At 51.8% G+C, this 16,124-nt stretch overlaps 1 protein-coding gene across 1 annotated transcript in view; it reads right to left on the bottom strand.

Annotated features, from left to right (window-relative positions):
- Positions 1 to 16,124, bottom strand: part of UROC1 (urocanate hydratase 1) — a 41,584-nt gene that overhangs the window by 10,369 nt on the left and 15,091 nt on the right. Inside the window, exons 9-17 of the mRNA XM_059390462.1 lie at positions 14,654 to 14,742; positions 12,083 to 12,145; positions 11,599 to 11,778; positions 11,198 to 11,295; positions 10,350 to 10,422; positions 8,573 to 8,694; positions 6,925 to 6,995; positions 3,735 to 3,833; positions 1,371 to 1,470 (exon numbers count right to left, since the gene is read on the bottom strand). Coding sequence (XP_059246445.1) covers positions 1,371 to 1,470; positions 3,735 to 3,833; positions 6,925 to 6,995; positions 8,573 to 8,694; positions 10,350 to 10,422; positions 11,198 to 11,295; positions 11,599 to 11,778; positions 12,083 to 12,145; positions 14,654 to 14,742 — 895 coding nt within the window. The remainder of the gene's footprint in view (positions 1 to 1,370; positions 1,471 to 3,734; positions 3,834 to 6,924; positions 6,996 to 8,572; positions 8,695 to 10,349; positions 10,423 to 11,197; positions 11,296 to 11,598; positions 11,779 to 12,082; positions 12,146 to 14,653; positions 14,743 to 16,124) is intronic.

Here is a 16,124-nt window from a genome sequence, read left to right as displayed (position 1 = left end):
AAAGGTACTTCTAGTGGTGCCAGGGTGGTTCAGTCAGTGAAGCTTCCTATTCTTGATTTCAGCTCAGGTCATGATCTCAGGATCATGAGATTGAGCCCTGTTTTGAGCTCCACACTGAACATGGAGCCTGCTAAAGATTCTCTCTCTCTCTCTCTCTCTCTCTCTTTCTCTCCCTGTGCCCTTTTCCCCCTGAACTCACACACTCTCTCTCTTAAAAAAAAATTTAATTAATTAAAGAAGATATTTCAAGTAACAATGGATCCAAGAGAAAGTCTTATGGGAAATTAACAAATATCTTGAACTGAATGAAAATAAAAACATTTAAAAATTGTCAGGATGCAGCTAAGGCAGTGTTTAAAAGGAAATCAGAGCATTAAATACCTCTATTAGGGAAAAAAAAAGTTTCAATTCAGTAACCTCAGCTTCTGCCTTATGAAGCCAGAGAAAGAAGAGCAAGTCGAACCCAGAGCCAGTAGAAGGAAGGACATACTAAAGATTAGAGCAGAAATCAATTAATTTGGAAGCAAAAAAGCAATAGAAAAAAATGAATGAAACTAGAAGCTTCTTTTTGTGGGGAAGATCAACAAATTTGATAAATTCCCAACCAGACTGATCAAGAACAAAGAAAAAATACACAAATGACCAATATCAAGACTGACAAAGGAGACATGACAACTGACCCCACAGACATTAGACAGATAAATATAGGAATACAACTCTATACCTATAAATTTGATAACTTACATGAAATATATCAACTCCTTGAAAAAAGTGATACAGATGGGGTTCCTGAGTGTCTATCTCCTTTCCTTGAGATCCCATCCATAATGGAAGGAACCCCCAAGTACTGGGAATGAATGAGCTATGCCAGGACTAGAACCCACCAGCCTCTGTGGTGATTATGATTGTAGTAGGTTTAGAAGCAGAAGAGTAACATCAGGTGCAGCAGATAACCTTATTGAATGCCAGCTGCAGGGCAATGACCTAAAGCTCCACACGTATTAATTCACCTCATTCTTCACAACAAACCTCCGAAGTAGGTACTGTGGTTATTTCCATCTCACACATAAGGAAATTGAGATTCAGAGACTAGAAGTGTCTTGCTGAGGACCACCTAGCAAGTGACAGGGTCAGGAACACACCTGAGTCTACAGCATCCAGCTGTCCCATTTTGTGTAACACTATCCCAGTTTAAAACCAGATATCCCAGATCCCAAAAACCCCTGTGTGCTGGGCTGGTCACCCTATGCCAAGTCTCTCAGATGAACCTTTTTTGCATCATTATGACTGACTGAAATGAATCAACTGATTTTTAAACAAAATCAAATCCAACATAAAAACAATTAAAAAAATTTTTTTGTCTTTCTCACCTGCGCAGAAGGCAGAGCCATCGTAAATGTTGGAGGTCTCCCTAAAGGGGCTGTCCGTGCCACTCACATCATGGTGGTCTCGGCTCAGGACCACCGGCGCCTGTAGCAGAGAAGGAAATGAGATGTCGGCAGTGTCTACCATAGCTGCCTGGCACACACCAGAAACCCTCTAGATTGCTCCCCCAGGAAATATACCTTCCTCAACAAGAGAAAGCATAGATGTTTCTGATGGCTTCCTGTAGCTACCAACAGGTTCATTCCACAGATTGGGTGCTTTCTATACGTGCAGGCCAACCACGTGTTATGGCCGTATTGGCTCATTGGGTAGTCTCAACCACTCTAACCAGATAGCTATGCCTGTTACCATGCCTGTTTTATAGACAGGAAAACTGAGGTCCAGTGAGGAGAAGAAACTTGCCAATGACATAGAGCTGGTGAGTGGACAGGTTGGGATTTAAATCCATACACAGTATACTAGAATCTGGGCTTTCCCCTGAGTCTGCATGCTAAGGAAAGGGGCAGGGGTGCCGAGTGGATGCTTCCTTTCTGGGCCTTGGTTTTCTGGATAAGGAAATCACCAAGATCCTTCCTGTGCTGCCGTTCTCTGTGAGGACACAGACTTTTCAAATGGTGAAAGCACAGGGGGTTTAATATTTCAAATGCATGTGTTGGCAATTCTTCCTGTTCCCAAAAGATCTCAGGCTGCTTGGAAGTCTGTGACGTGGTGCCAGGAGGTCGGCAGCTCTGCACCCCAATGACAGAATACAGTGTAGCCCTGATGGTTGAGTGGGGTCATGGCTAAGGACAGGCCAACCAGGCTCCCTTGTGCCAGGCACAGGGTGGTTCCATTACAAAAAAAGTTCTAACTGGAATAATTAAGTGGTAGAGGTAAAGGTGCTGGGGCAAAGGGGCACATTCCGTGCCCACAAGCATGAGGTGAGTGCTAGTCTGGCCCAGATACACCTTTCACTTGGCTGTCCTCAGGAGGAGGAAGGCAGCGGAGCCCACAGCTGCAACAAGCAAGCTCTTTCCAGCACCAAACTGGAATCTTTCTTGAGTGTCTCACAAAGGAACCATGGCTAGCCCTATGGTTAGGGCTATGGCCTATGGTTAGCCCTATGGCCAGCCCTTCCCAGTTGTCATAGAATTGCATAGGCTCCCAGCATAAGAGGAGGTATCTTGCTGAAAGGGGAACTCCCCATGTTTCTGAATTAAGAGGCCTTCTTCTCCTTTTCTTAAACAGGCCAAGCTTGCTCTTCACGTTTGCTCTGAACTGCCATCCCCCAGAGATTCTAGCACCTTCCAGATATTCAGCTTTCAGTTCTACAGCCATTAACTCAGAAGACCTGTTCTGACCACCCCGTCTAAAGTCAACACTCATTCCTACCCCTCACCTGCACCCCATCATCCCCACCCCGTCGAAAGCCACCGCTCATTCCCAACTCATCACGCCCTCCCTGCCACTTCTACCCCATTACCCACACCCCCTCACCGCCATTCACTTTCTTCTCATGTCCATCACCATCTGATGTTCCCTCTAGACTTATACCTTTATCCCGCAACATCAGTTTCTCTTCCCTACTGCGTGGATGAGGATGGGACCCTGCCTATTTTGTTCTCTGCCACGGAGTCCCCAGTCCTTCAAAACAAGTCTGGCATGGAAGAGGTGCCCAATCAAGCGTGTGGAATGAATGACAAAGACTCCCTGCTCTCCGTGCTAACCGGCCAACTACAGCCTGGACAAGAGTGTGCCTAGAGAGAGTCCTGGTGGAGCGGCCCCAGCCCTCCTCCTAGGCATGCTGAGCTCTGGCAGTGCTCCCTGAGATGGACTAGGGTTGTTGTCCCTGCCACCACCACAACCACCCACCAGGACAGGCATCATGTTCATCAGTCTGATTTCCCTTTCACAGCTGATCACTGGCACTCTCAAACCCAGGGACACTAGAAAGAGCTTTGCGGAACAGCCTTCCAAATGGGTGTCCCCAGAGCTCCAGGTCCTCCATGGTGGGCTGCTGACTGGGAATAAAATGGGGGAAAGCTAGGAAAGTTTGTCATAGTTTATAAAAAGATAATTTTTTAAAAAAGGTAATTCAAGAAAGAGGAGTCACTCAATCCTCACACCTAGGCTTTGGGGTTAACAGAAAATGGCACCTGAGTCTCAGAGACAGCACCTGACTTGCCCAAGGTCACACAGCAGGAACCATATCAGAGGCTCGCTTTGAGGACAAGTCTCCTCACTCCTGCTTCCCAGTTATCTGCCCTGCAACCTGACACAAACACAGACCACGGGGCCTCCGGGCCATGCCGGCGCTGATGGCAAGGAGACAAGGGGAGGCCTCCATCCTGCAGCCCAGAATGTGTTACCTTGATCTCCCCACGGGCGATGGCTTGGTTGAAGGCCACAGCGATGGCCACACGGCCTTTCTGGTCTGAGTACAGGATCCTTGCCTGGGACCCCACTACCTGCGGGGAAAAGGTAGAGAAGAGGCACTTCGGTGACTTAGTGATGTGCAGGCAGCAACTTGGGTGACAGGTCCACCAGCAGCCAGATAGTCCCCTCAAGGCAGGTTGTGGAGCACCCCGAGGTGTGTGATAGCTCTTCAGTCTGTGGGCCTGAGGCGGGCCCTCACGTCCAGCCCCCACCCCATGCCACCACGCTGACCCTCTGCATGTCCACACACAGTCGGGCCCCCCAGATGCCCCTCTGTGATCCAGCACCTCAAGGCTTAACCCCATGAGGGGTCTCTGAAACCCTGACCTGCCCATCTCTCGCGGTGTTACCTATTAGGAGTATACTCCGGCTTGAGTCCTCTCAATAAAAAGAATATGAACATCACCTAAGGCAATTTCAGATTGCGCCCAGCACAGCCGCAATTTCTCTGCACACCATCGCTCACTGCTGCGTTTGTGAGGAAGGTGCTGGGATCCTCATCCTCAGCTCCACTTTATAGACGAAAATACTGGGGCAAGAGGCTGAGCCACCTGCCCACAAGCACCTGAGTCCTAGGTGGCATGGCCAGGCGCCTGTGGACAAAACACCAAGAGCAGCCCTTCTGGAGGGTGAGACAGGTCGCTCCCACGAAATGGAAGCGGCAGCAAGTGAAAACGAACAGTGGTTCTCAAGCAGGGGCAAAGCCTGGATACACATTTGGGTGCTGCTGGCGTGGGCATGGGAGGGGTGCTGCTAACCATCCTACAACATGACCCCCTGCCCCAACGGAGACTTATCCAGCCCCCAGGCACTCGCACTGATATTTGAGGCAGCTGGCGGTTGTTCTTGTTCACAGCAGCATTATTCACAACAGCTAAAATGTGGAAGCACACCAGGTGTCCATTGATGGATGAATGCACAAGAAAAATAGATACACTCTGTGCAGACAATGGAACATTACTCAGCCTTGAAAAGGAAGGGAATTCTAACACACACTGCAGTGTGGATGAACCTTGAGCACATCATGTTGAGTGAAAAAGCCAGTCCCACAAGGACCAGTCCTACACGATCCCACTCACATGAAGTCCCTAGAGCAGTCAAATACAGAGAGACTGAAAGTACGGTGGTGGCCGCCAGGGGCTAGGGGAGGGGAACGGGGGTTCATACTGAATGGGGGTGGGGTTTCAGCTTGGGAAGATGAAGAAGTCTGGAAACAGATGGTGGTGATAGTTGTACGCAATGTAAGGGTACACAAAGCAACTGAATTGCACTTTAAAAATGGTTAAAATGGAAAACTTTATGGTAATGTATATATTGCCACAACTGAAAAAAAAAAATGATTTGGTCCAAACATCAATTGTGCTGAGACTGAAAAACCCTGGATTCTCCAAAGGGGACGTAGGTGTTTCTCTCCACTGCCTGGCCACTCGTCCTGGAATGAGGTGGAAGGTTCAGTAGTGGGTGCCGGAGGGAGCCGCAGCCCTGACCCTGAGCTGGAAAACAGCTCTGTCTGGGCCGAGGTGCCGGCCAGCACAGTGAGCTGAACCACTTTTCTCTTGCATGTGGCTTGCTAACAGCCTTACTAGACTCCCGCCAGCTGCCTCAGAGTCATGTGGGAAGGACTATACTAGAAATCAGCACTGCAGAGATTTTCAGATGTCTTGGATCCAGAAAAAGAAAATCGAGGAGGAATGGGCATAGGATTGCCAGCTCCATCAAGAGTGAACCTTAAAAGAAACTCAATTAAAATGTGAAAAAAAAAAAAAAAAAAAAAGGATGGCCTTCTGTGATCACCATCTTTCCCTAAGGCAAAGAGCAATGTGAAGTAAGTATGGAGAACACAACCTCCAGAAAACTTCAACTCAAACACAGAAGAGACAGTTTTGCTTCTCTATCACCCTTGTAGCGGCATCCAGAGGGCCATTCTCCATGACCCTGACCTCCCAAACTCCCCTTAGCCCCTTCCTGCTCTGTGGGAGCCCTTCCCTCAAGGCCAGGTCCTTGTCTTCTCCAGGCCACCTCCAGACTGGCCCTACACATTTCTGCTCCTGCTCCAACCTCCCCACAGACCAGATTCTCAAGTCCAACAGTGGGGTGGTCGTCTCAGATTCTGAGCAGACACAGAGACCACTGTTGACATGGGGGTTGTGGTTGAAACACGTATGCCAATCACTGGCCAAGGAGGAGTCTGGGTAGGTAGTGTTGGGCCCCAGGAGCCCAGGAGCAGGGACAGTGCTCAGGGGAGTCCCTCTCTGGCCTTAGGACCTCTAGGCCAGGAACACACTAGTCTGGATGTGTGTCCAGCAGGCAGTCTGTTCATCGAGGTCTGTGGCCAAAGGCGTGTGAGCCAGATGCTCGTGTTTCATTTGTCCCCAGTACACTAGGCCTGCTGCTGCCTCAGGGCCTGTGCTTCCGTTGGTCCTGTACCTCCCTGACTGTCACAGGGCAGCTCCTCCATCCCCCAAACTCCCAGCCTTCAGACCCAAACTCACAACTCAGCTCCATACTTAGTATATTCTCCATAATTATTGTGTACTCCATACTCAGAGACACCTTTCTGACCAGTCTGTATAAAGCAGTCCCCACCCAGCATCACCTTGATCCATGTTCACATGCATGTAAGCAGACACGAGGCAGCGGCATGCATCTCTGCTCAGCCCTGGGCCTAGCCGTGCCTCTTGCACAGACTGTCCCAGAGGGCCTGTTCCAAGTATGCACACCACCACAGCTCGGGTGTGCACACAGTCACTGGCATCTCAATGCACAGCTGAGACGGGAAGCTCAGAGAGACTGAGCCACTCACCCCAGGCCACACAGAGGAAAAGCCAGGAGGCCTGACTCAAGAGAGCTACTTGTGGAGTAACTGAGTGAGCAATGACCTAACTGACCCTGGTCACTGCCCCAGGGCCCCAGGGCACCATTTGAAAGGCACCAGGCTTCTTTGTTCAGAGGCCTGCTGGATGAGGTGGCTGCTGCTGTCTCCTATGAGGCCAAGGACGCTGCCACCTAAGCAGTCTCACAGGGTATGTTGGCACCATCTTGGGGCTCATATATACCAGCCCCCCACCTCTGGGAGGGCAGTCCAGAGGCCCACCCCTGCTTCCCGCCAGGCCAAGCCCTCACCAGCCGGTGCTTGGCGGCCTCCCGGATCCAGCGGATGTTGTCCATATACTGCAGCTTCACAGCCAGGTTCACTGCAGGGAGAAAGTAGGGTGTCACAGGCCCCAGGGTCCCCTGTTCTGTGGGGCTCAGGCATGGGCCCTCCCGCTGGCAAGTGCTCAGCATAGCAGACATCTGTCCTGCAAGCATCATGGAGCCCAGACACAGGGTCAGGAAGCTCCCATCTTCAGTACCCCACCAGGCCATCTGAATTCTGGAATCAGTAATGCCAACAGTCACATGATGTGTGTGACCCCCCCCCTGCCTAATAATTCATTCCCTTAGCAAACATTTATTGAGTCCTCAGCGTAGGTCAGGTGCTGTGCCAGGCACTGGGAACAGAGACTGCTGCACACCAGGGAGGAAATAAGTGTGGTGAGGTACTCACTGCGGTGGGAGGGGGGGGGGGGATGTCAGGGGGACCAAAGGCGTCTTTGCAGAGGTAATGGTCAAGCTACCTCCTAAATGCTAAGAAGGAACTAGCTACACAAAGATCTGAGCGAACAGTGCTCTAGGCAGAGGGAACAGCAAATGCAAAGGCCCTGAGGTAGAACAAAGCTCGGCCTATCTCAGTAAGACAGGCCAGTAGGGTAAAGTGTGGAGGGCGAGCTGGAGTCAGAGGGTAGCTGTGTTCCTCGGGACTTTTTATAAGAACTCACACTTTAAAATTTTTTTATTAAAAATGAAGGCAATGCTCACAAATCATCACTGCCAAATTACTTCACTACCTTTTACCAGGTTCTGTGCTCTTGAGGTTACGTGTCTGGGGGAGAGCTGGCTGCAGCTCCGTGTGCAGCCTCGCTGGAAACCAGAGTATTTACACCGCAGCGGCCAGCAGGTGCACCAGCCTAGGGCTTCCTCCCGGAGGACGTTTTGATGGACAAGCACCAGCCCGCCAGCTCCCCTAGCACCTGGAGGATATCTAAGAGAGCACTGCTACTTCCCTTCCCCTTCCCGGGAGGCCTTCCCGGCACTCCTCTTCCCGGTCCCCAGCGACGCCCCCACCCCGACCCTCCCCAGCCCGCCCCGCCCCCGCCTGGCTCCTCCCACACCCTGCATCCGGGTAACCTGGGCGTGCCCCCAGCCCCCAGAGCCTGGAACGGTCCCTGGGGTCTGAAAAGGAGCCTCCGAGGCTGAAGGACCCTCACAGACAACTGGCGAGAAGGTGCCCGGGACCTGCAGAAAGGCTGCGGAGAAGTGGGGGTAGGAGCTAAGATGGCTGAGGACGTTTCCTAAAATTCTCGTCTCCTCTCCACGTGATAAGCGACACGTCAAATCCACTACACATAAAGGGACTGAGGTTAAACCAGGGGCGGGGGCCGGTCGTCCGTGGAGGGTCAACCACCACCATCCGCGCGTGAAGGCAGAGCCGCGCTATGTATCGGAGAAGCCTCGGGCCGGGGCAGGAGCTCCGACGCGGGGAAAGCAGAGCGGGCACAGCAGAAAGGTGCGAGAACCAGGAGCACCGTGCACAGGCACGACCCCGAGGCCCCCAGCGCTCGCGCCTGCGGGGCGGGGGCGGCAGGCTGGAGGTGAGCAGAGAAGGGGGCCGCGTCAAGGGGGTGGGCTGCCCTGGACCTGCCTGTCAGCGTCGCCCGTCCCACAGCCTCACCTCCATCAGCGATGGCCTTCTCCAGCACGCACGTGGCCAGCTCATCTGTGACTGCCAGGTCCTGGGGGTCCCCTGACGTGCACACCCAGCGGAAAGGCCCAAATCCCAGGGAGAATATGTCCCTGCAAAGACAAAATGCCTCCTAGCCTCGGGGCTCCCCAGCCTGGCTGCACCCACTGATGGGGGGGGGGGGCGCCGTGAACCTGGAGGGAAGGCCTGCAGGTGCTGCAGAACTGAGAGGGGTGAAGGTTGTATGCTGGCTGGGGGGGCTTGGATGTGGGCACACATAGTGAAGTTATCCTGTGTCCAGAATTGTTGCTGCAAGCCCCTGAGCCACTAACTGGACAGCAAGTTTAGAAGCTTCCAGGTCCCCTCTCCCCGCTCAGCGCCCCCCCCCCACCGCCCCGCCTCCTCAGCCTCTCTCCCCTGTTCCCTCCTCCCTCTCACCTCCCTTCCCCAGTTCCCTTCAGTCTCCCTTCCCTCACTGTTCCCACCTCCCTCTCAGCCTCTCTGCTCCCCTAGATCCCCTCCTCCCTCAGGCCCCTGATGTGGGAAACAAAGGCAGAAGGAAAATGGTTAAATTTCCTTACTACCTACAGCCCATTGATAAGTCCTTGAAACAGGCAGAGTTACATTCTTCTAGGGACTCAACTGCCTCCATGTTAATACTTGACTAAGGGCAAAAGACAATCCTAGCCCAACCACTCATCCCCCAAGGATCCTGTAAGTCTACTTTAACATATAAAAATTCCTTTGGAAATTTCCTTTATCTCTATTCCCTAAAATACATGTTGGCAATCACCCCTCAGGCATATGGCCCACGGTTGTACATCTGAAGGGTCTCACGACTAAGGTTTTATTAGACAGTAATAAATTATCTTTTCCCAACAACAGTTAGCCTCCTCAAGGTCCTGGAAACCTTGCTTCCAGAATTCCTTAGAGGCTTTTGCTATCCCTGAACCCCCATCCAACTTGAAAGTACATAATGCGCCACTCTTCATGACACCGATGCAGTTCTTTGTGCCCATGGGTCCTGTCCTCATGCTTTAAGAAAACCACCTTTTTGCACCAAAGATGTCCTTAGAAATATTTCTTGGCTATTGGCTTCCAACTCTAACATCTTTCCTACATCATTCCCCCCTCCCCATCAGCCCCTCTGCCCTCAGTGTTACCCCTCTCCCCTCAGTGTTCTCTGTCCCTCCTCTTAGATCTGCATCATTTCTTGCTGCAGGAGCAGGGAGCTGGGATACAAACAGGCAGAAATTCCTTTATAGTGTTGTTACAAAGACAACCTGAAAATCAATGAGCTAAATCGAAGTAGTTGGGAGCAACATTAAGTGGGGGGCTTGACCAGGTTTTCCTTAGGCAAACTGACCTTTCTAGGTGGGCTCTAGGCCCCTGGCCTGTCCCCTGTCCCCTGTTCCCTCACCTGTCCCCTGAGCCCACCCTCCTCTCTGGACAGCTCCCTGCTGTATGTAGCTTGGCAGTGTGGCCCCCTGAGCCTCTGCTTCCTCACCCATAGTGAACCTGAGAAGGAGACCATCACCTTTCTTCCCTCTCTCCCTCTTTGGTCCCATCTTGTGTGCAAATGGGCTGGTGAACCTTCCAGAAGCATCCTGAGGCCTCCCATCCCGTGTCCCTGTGTTGCTGGGTTTGACCCCGAGGCCTCCCTGCTCAGCCAGATCTCCCTCGGATTATCTCCTGTTTCTCCCTACCTCAGGACTTTGCCAACCTGAGTGTCTAGGACCCAGAGGCTAGAAGTGACTCCATCACTTACCCCATGATGTGCTGGACATACGAGGGGTAGCGGAATTCCGTCTTGCTGGCATCTTTCTTCTCCACGTCAGCTCCTGTCGGCAGAGCAGCCAGCCGAACAGAATCAGCTGGAGGGTCTGAGGGCTGCGCCACACTGCCTCGAGGCGAGGACTCATACCCCTCTCCAGAGGGGGATTTAAACAGAGGCCAGGCAAAGACTATAGCAAGTCTGCCCTTGCTGTGGGGCTGGGCGGGGGCATGTCCACATTGCCCTCATGTGCCAGGTCCTTCGGTGCCCCCAAAGGCCCACCAGAACTTTTGAACTCCAGGAGGGAGCCTGGTGCAGGGACAGGGCTGGGAGGGCCACCTTCCTCTGTGTAGTTTTGTATCATCTGAACTTTACCTTCCAGCATGAGTCACCTGTTCTACAGAAAAGTTTCCCACGAACATTAGGGAGGGCACATGATGGTACGAGCACGAGGTATTATATAAGACTGATGAATCACTCACCTCTACTTCTGACACTAATAATACACTGTATGTTAATAAATTGAATTTACATTTTTAAAAAATAATTTCCTTCTCAGAAAAGTTAAGCTGTATATTCCCCTCACTGGACCTTATATCCAAGCATCCTACCAACTCTTTGTGGCACCAGATGTTCTTAAGACAAATGGAAAAACTGAGGCCCAGAGGCCAAGGACCTGGTGGGACCAGCTCTTAGAAGGCCCCGGGCAAGGGCACAGTGAAAGCTGCATGCCGTGCCCCTCTTCCCGCCGGGCACCTGCCAGGTCCACTCCTGGCTGGTGAGAAGGGAGAGTGCCCAGTGCCAGGGTCTTGGCCCCTCACCTCGCCTTCATTGTGTCTCACCTGCTCTTTGGGCCTCCAAGAGGAAGGCATTGCCATAGTCCCAAAAGAAGAAGTTCTCCTTGGCCAGTCTGTTGATGGCTGAGACTTGCCTCCTCAGGCTGCAAGAGCCCAGTGGTTCACGGTCAGCCCTGTCTCCCCACCGCCCCAACCGAGAGGTCGCAAGAGCAGGCTCTCTGCGCCTCACCCCTGTCACCCCTCCACCGCACCCCATGGGGCTCAGCCAGCTCTGCTGTTTCCTTCCCTTCGGACAGAGGAGGAAACAGATTCAGAGAGGTTAAAGTTCTAAGGCCACACAGTTGGCCCCTGGAGAACCAGGCAGAGGCCTAAGTTAACCAGTCCAAAAGCTCCTGCACCCCTCTCCCCCCACCACACACACCAGAGTAGCCCTGGGACCTCATCACCTTTCCTGGACCAGGCCCTTGAATGCAGCAGGGTCAGAGGCCATAAGGCTCTGGGCCTCTGCGAAGCCCAGCTGCACAGGGTAGTAACCACCATTGAATGGGTTGTGGCAGGATGTCTGGTCTGATCCCAGGTCCACCAAGAGCTCCCCTGTTGTGTCCAATTCGTGGACCAGGCGCTCCCTGGGGAAAACAAGGGGTGATCAATGTGGGACGCATCTGCCCAGGGCAGGGGTAAGCATGCCCTGGGGCCTGAGTTCACAGGCCTGCTGGGAGGAGATTGCCCTCCTCTCTCAAAGGAACATCTGCAGGAAGTCTGCTATGAGCTCAGGCCAGGATCTGGGCCTTGAAAACTGGGAGTGGAGCTTAGCTGAGTACATTTTAGAAGCGTTGTGTCCTGGGAGCACATGGCCACCATCAGTACCCTATCTGGAGGGGGAGGTTCACCCAGGGTCCCCCAGCCTGCCAACTCCCATCCCCCACTCACCAAAGATCCACCACATTGCCATGGTAACCAAGACTGAGCACCTCCTTCCTTTTCCTTGCTTCCCTAGAAGGGCACAAGAGCAGAGCAGACGGCCTATCACACCTGCCCGCAGATGTCCACCAACACCAACACCAAGCTGGCAAGAACGCAGAAGAGCCTGGAGGTCACAGAAAGCACTGTGTGTGTCAGCATCCAGCCCAAGGTGCAGCAACCTCTGAGGCGTGTCTTCTGAGGACCCGGAACTGTAACAGCAGACTTGAATGCTCCAGACGAGAGAATGGAGATGACAACAGTGACAAGCCTTCTCCAGGGGATTCACAAAATCAGGGCTGTTGCTGTTAGTGCTCTGTTGGGGATCATTCTAGAACTCATGTAAGGTGATCCTAAAATTGCAGACATCACTAAAGGGGATTCCAGGGGCTCCTGGGTGACTCAGTCTGTTAAGTGTCTGACTATGGATTTTGGCTCAGGTCATGATCTCAGGAACATGAGACTGAGCCCCACAGAGGGGCCCTGCCTTGGGTCCCATGCTCAGTGGGAAGTCTGCTTGAGATTCCTCCCCTCTGCCCCTCCCCACTGCGCTTGCATATGTTCACACTCTCTCTATGTCTCTAAAATAAATAAATTGTAAAAAAAAAAAAAAAAAGACAGGTGTCTGGGTGGCTCAGTTGACTGATCGTCTGCCTTTAGCTCGGTTTGAGATCTCAGGGTCTTAGGATCGAGCCCCACTTTGGGCTCCATGCTCAGCAGAGAGTCTACTTCTCCCTCTCCCCTTCCCCATCCCTCATGCTCGCTCTCTTTCTCTGTCTCAACTAAATAAATAAAATCTTTTTTTTTTTAAATGACTCCAAACGTTATTGGGAGAGATAAAAGGACAAAAAAGGGGGGGGGCAGCATATTTAATAGACAGAAAACCACAGAAGATTTAATACATGAAGCCTCACAGGTAGGAGAAGTGTCAGAAAGCAACAGTAGGTGGGGAGCTTGGGCGCTCACTCAAAGGTGCAGGTTGACTGCACACCGCACTTTGCAGAGAGATGCCAGCGGAACCAACATGCTCCTCGCTCCCAAATGGAAGAAAACGAAGTGGGAAAAGGCATATATTTCCAGAGCAGTTAGGAGCACAGGAGCAGTGACCAGTGGAGAAGGAAGACAGGATCGATCCCAGCAGCAGGACCAGCATGGGGACGAGGTCCCCACTCCCAGAGGCTCATCCACTCCCATCTGTGTCTTCCACAGCTCAGGGAGCAGAAGTATAACCCCTCGGGCTGCTTGTGGCACCCTGTTACATGGCTCTAACCTGATTCTTTCGGGGTGTGCGTGTGTGTGTGTGCACGAGTGCAAGCACATGTATGCAAGTGTGTGAGTATGTTCAGGACGCTCAACAGAATTAACAGGGATAGGAGTCAGATCAGGCCAGACCCATCCATGTCCCACTAGAAGTCTGGAATCTCTCCTATGTTCCTATATTCAATGGAAACTCACCTGAGAGTTTTACACAGGGGTACAATGGGGTCAAAGTAGGATTTTTAAAAGATCCTGGTAATGGGAGTATCTCCCAGTTCAGCATGTGCTTGAACATTTTCCTATAAGCCCCTTTTGAAGAGCCCTGAGCAAATCTAATTGCAGCAGGGCTGGAGAACCGTTGGGCGGTGTGTCCTCCCCAAACAGAGTTCAGTTCTGCAAAGCAAATCAGTTGAGAAGATGCTTCAAAAAACCGGCCCCCAGGGGCACCTGGGTGGCACAGTAGCTGAAATGTCTGACTCTCCATTTTGGCTGGGGTCATGATCTCAGGGTCATGAGACCAACCCTACCAGCTCCAAGCTCAGCCAGAAGTCAGCTTGGGATTCACTCTCCCTGTGCCCCTCTCCTGCCCCCTAGTGTTCTCTCTCTCTCTCTCTCTTTCAAACAAACAAAATGACGTTGGATCAGCCGCCCCCAGGGCAGTCCTCCCCCATTCCCACTGAAATACCTTAGAAGACATCACACCAGAGGGAAATGTTGCCAAGCCCCTGTCCTCCACCCAGAGAACCAGAGCATGAGTGAGGAGGAAGACCCACTTACCCCCAACCTGGAGTCATTCTGAGGAACAGTTCCATCTTTCAAAGGCTTATTTTCCTCCAGCAGATTAGATGAGCACCTGCTATGTGCCAGGCTCTCAGCTAGGCACGGAGCCACAACAGTGAGAAATACAAGGCACAGTCTTTGCAAAATGGTGGCTCAACCTCAAGAAACTCATTTAGCAGCGAGTGTCTGACCACCAGGTACTAGAACTTCAAGGGCTTCCTGCACCCCAGCCCTAGTGACCACTGAGATATTCTGATGGAGTTAGAAGGGGAGCCTGGCTGGCTCGATCAGGAGAGCCTGCAGCTCTTGATTTCGGGGTCATGATTCAAACCCCACAGTGGGTCCTGTGATGTTGGTACCGTCCAACTTCTGTGGGGTCCCTTGGTGAGGCACCACCTGTGGCCGAGTGTCAGGCATTTAACAGGCCCATGTAAAGCAGCCCAGCTTCCAGGCCCTTTCTTGGGGTCTCCCCACTTTTCCACACTCGTGTGTCAGGCACTGTACCTGAGTCTTTCAATGCAGTGGTCCAAGCTGCTGGTCACTTCCATCAGCCATCCTTGCTCGTGGCGTTTCATGAGGGCGGCTTTATCCACCTGGGACCATGAGATGCAGGGTCCCCAGTTACGGGGCATGTCAGCCTCCACTGGGAAGATGCCATCCCACATGCAGGTCCCCCAATTTTGTAACAGAGCATCAGGGCAGATGCTGTGAGCTGCTTTCCAATGTGCGTTCCCCCTCCTACTCTCCTTATCAACAGAATCCAGATTTTCAAGAGGACACTATGTTCATCCCCAGTCCAAGTGAACCATAACTACTCTGTCCACTGTCTCCAGCCTCCCTTTTAGGTAAAAACTTCCATTTGATACAATACTGATCAATGAAGTAAAAGAAGGGGTTTCTCAAATATTATTTTCCTGCTAAAATAGAGTCAGTAAGGGGTGGCACTTCCTTTCTCCCTCCTTCCTGTCTTAAATGGAGATGAAATGGCTGGGGCTGGGATAGCCATTTTGTAACCACGAGGGAAATCCAAGACAATCTAGAGATGTTGGCTGGACATCACTGAGCTGCTGGACCAATGCCAGCACTGGTGGCTGTGTGAGAAAAACAAAACCTTATTTGTGGAAGCTGCTATAGTTTGATTTTCTGTTACCTAAAGCCAGGTGGGCTCCTAAGAAGTACAAGAATGTATGACACAGGCTTAGTATCAACTAAGTGTAAGTCACAAAGTTGTGTTTCACCAAGGCTTCTCTCTCTCTTTCTCTTTTAGGATTCCTTATTTACTCTTTGGGAATCTTATTACAAATACTTACTGAGTGTTCTCTCTGTGGCAAACACGTTTTGAAGATACAGAGGAAAGTAGATGAGGATGAGGGTTGAGGATGAGGCAAGGGGAAGTCAAGGCTTTTTAAAAACGCAGGCTGTTTTCCTGCAGATTCCAGGGGATGAGCTCTGTGTGAGCTAACGTTAGCTGCTGTAACTTATTTTCTGTGTAGGAGCTGAAGGCAGGCCCCCCAAAATGTGCCACTCTGGCATATTGATTATTTTAAATACAAGTCACTTAAGAGACGCCTGTGCAAGGACACTCAGGCCTTCTTCTGTCCCCCGAAAGCAGGAAATACATCTCCCATGAGAAGGTACGCCCTACCCCAACCAGGTTTGTCTTAAAGCTCCTTGCCTCCTCTCCCTGGCTCCCTTCCTCTCCTTGGCACTACCAAAGAAAGCCGTGAGAGCCACTGAGCAAACGCCACCTGCAACACTTCTCCTGAAGTCCACACCCCCCCACCCGACTGTGACCTGTCTGAGCTGGAGAGGTCTATGCTCATTTATCCATATTTATTATCCACCGGCCGTGTTCCAGGGATTTGGTGGGATAAGAGAAGTGCCCACAGAAGGCGCAAATGTTGACTGTGGAAGGTGATGGGCACTTAGCAGGCAGCAGGCATAAACTGCCGTTGGAATTCTACCGCCCCCCCCC

The sequence above is a fragment of the Mustela nigripes genome, chromosome 2 (assembly GCF_022355385.1).
Source record: "Mustela nigripes isolate SB6536 chromosome 2, MUSNIG.SB6536, whole genome shotgun sequence".
Lineage (NCBI taxonomy): Eukaryota > Metazoa > Chordata > Mammalia > Carnivora > Mustelidae > Mustela > Mustela nigripes.
The sequence above is the reverse complement of the archived record's forward strand: the minus strand, read 5'-3'. Positions and strand labels throughout refer to the sequence as shown.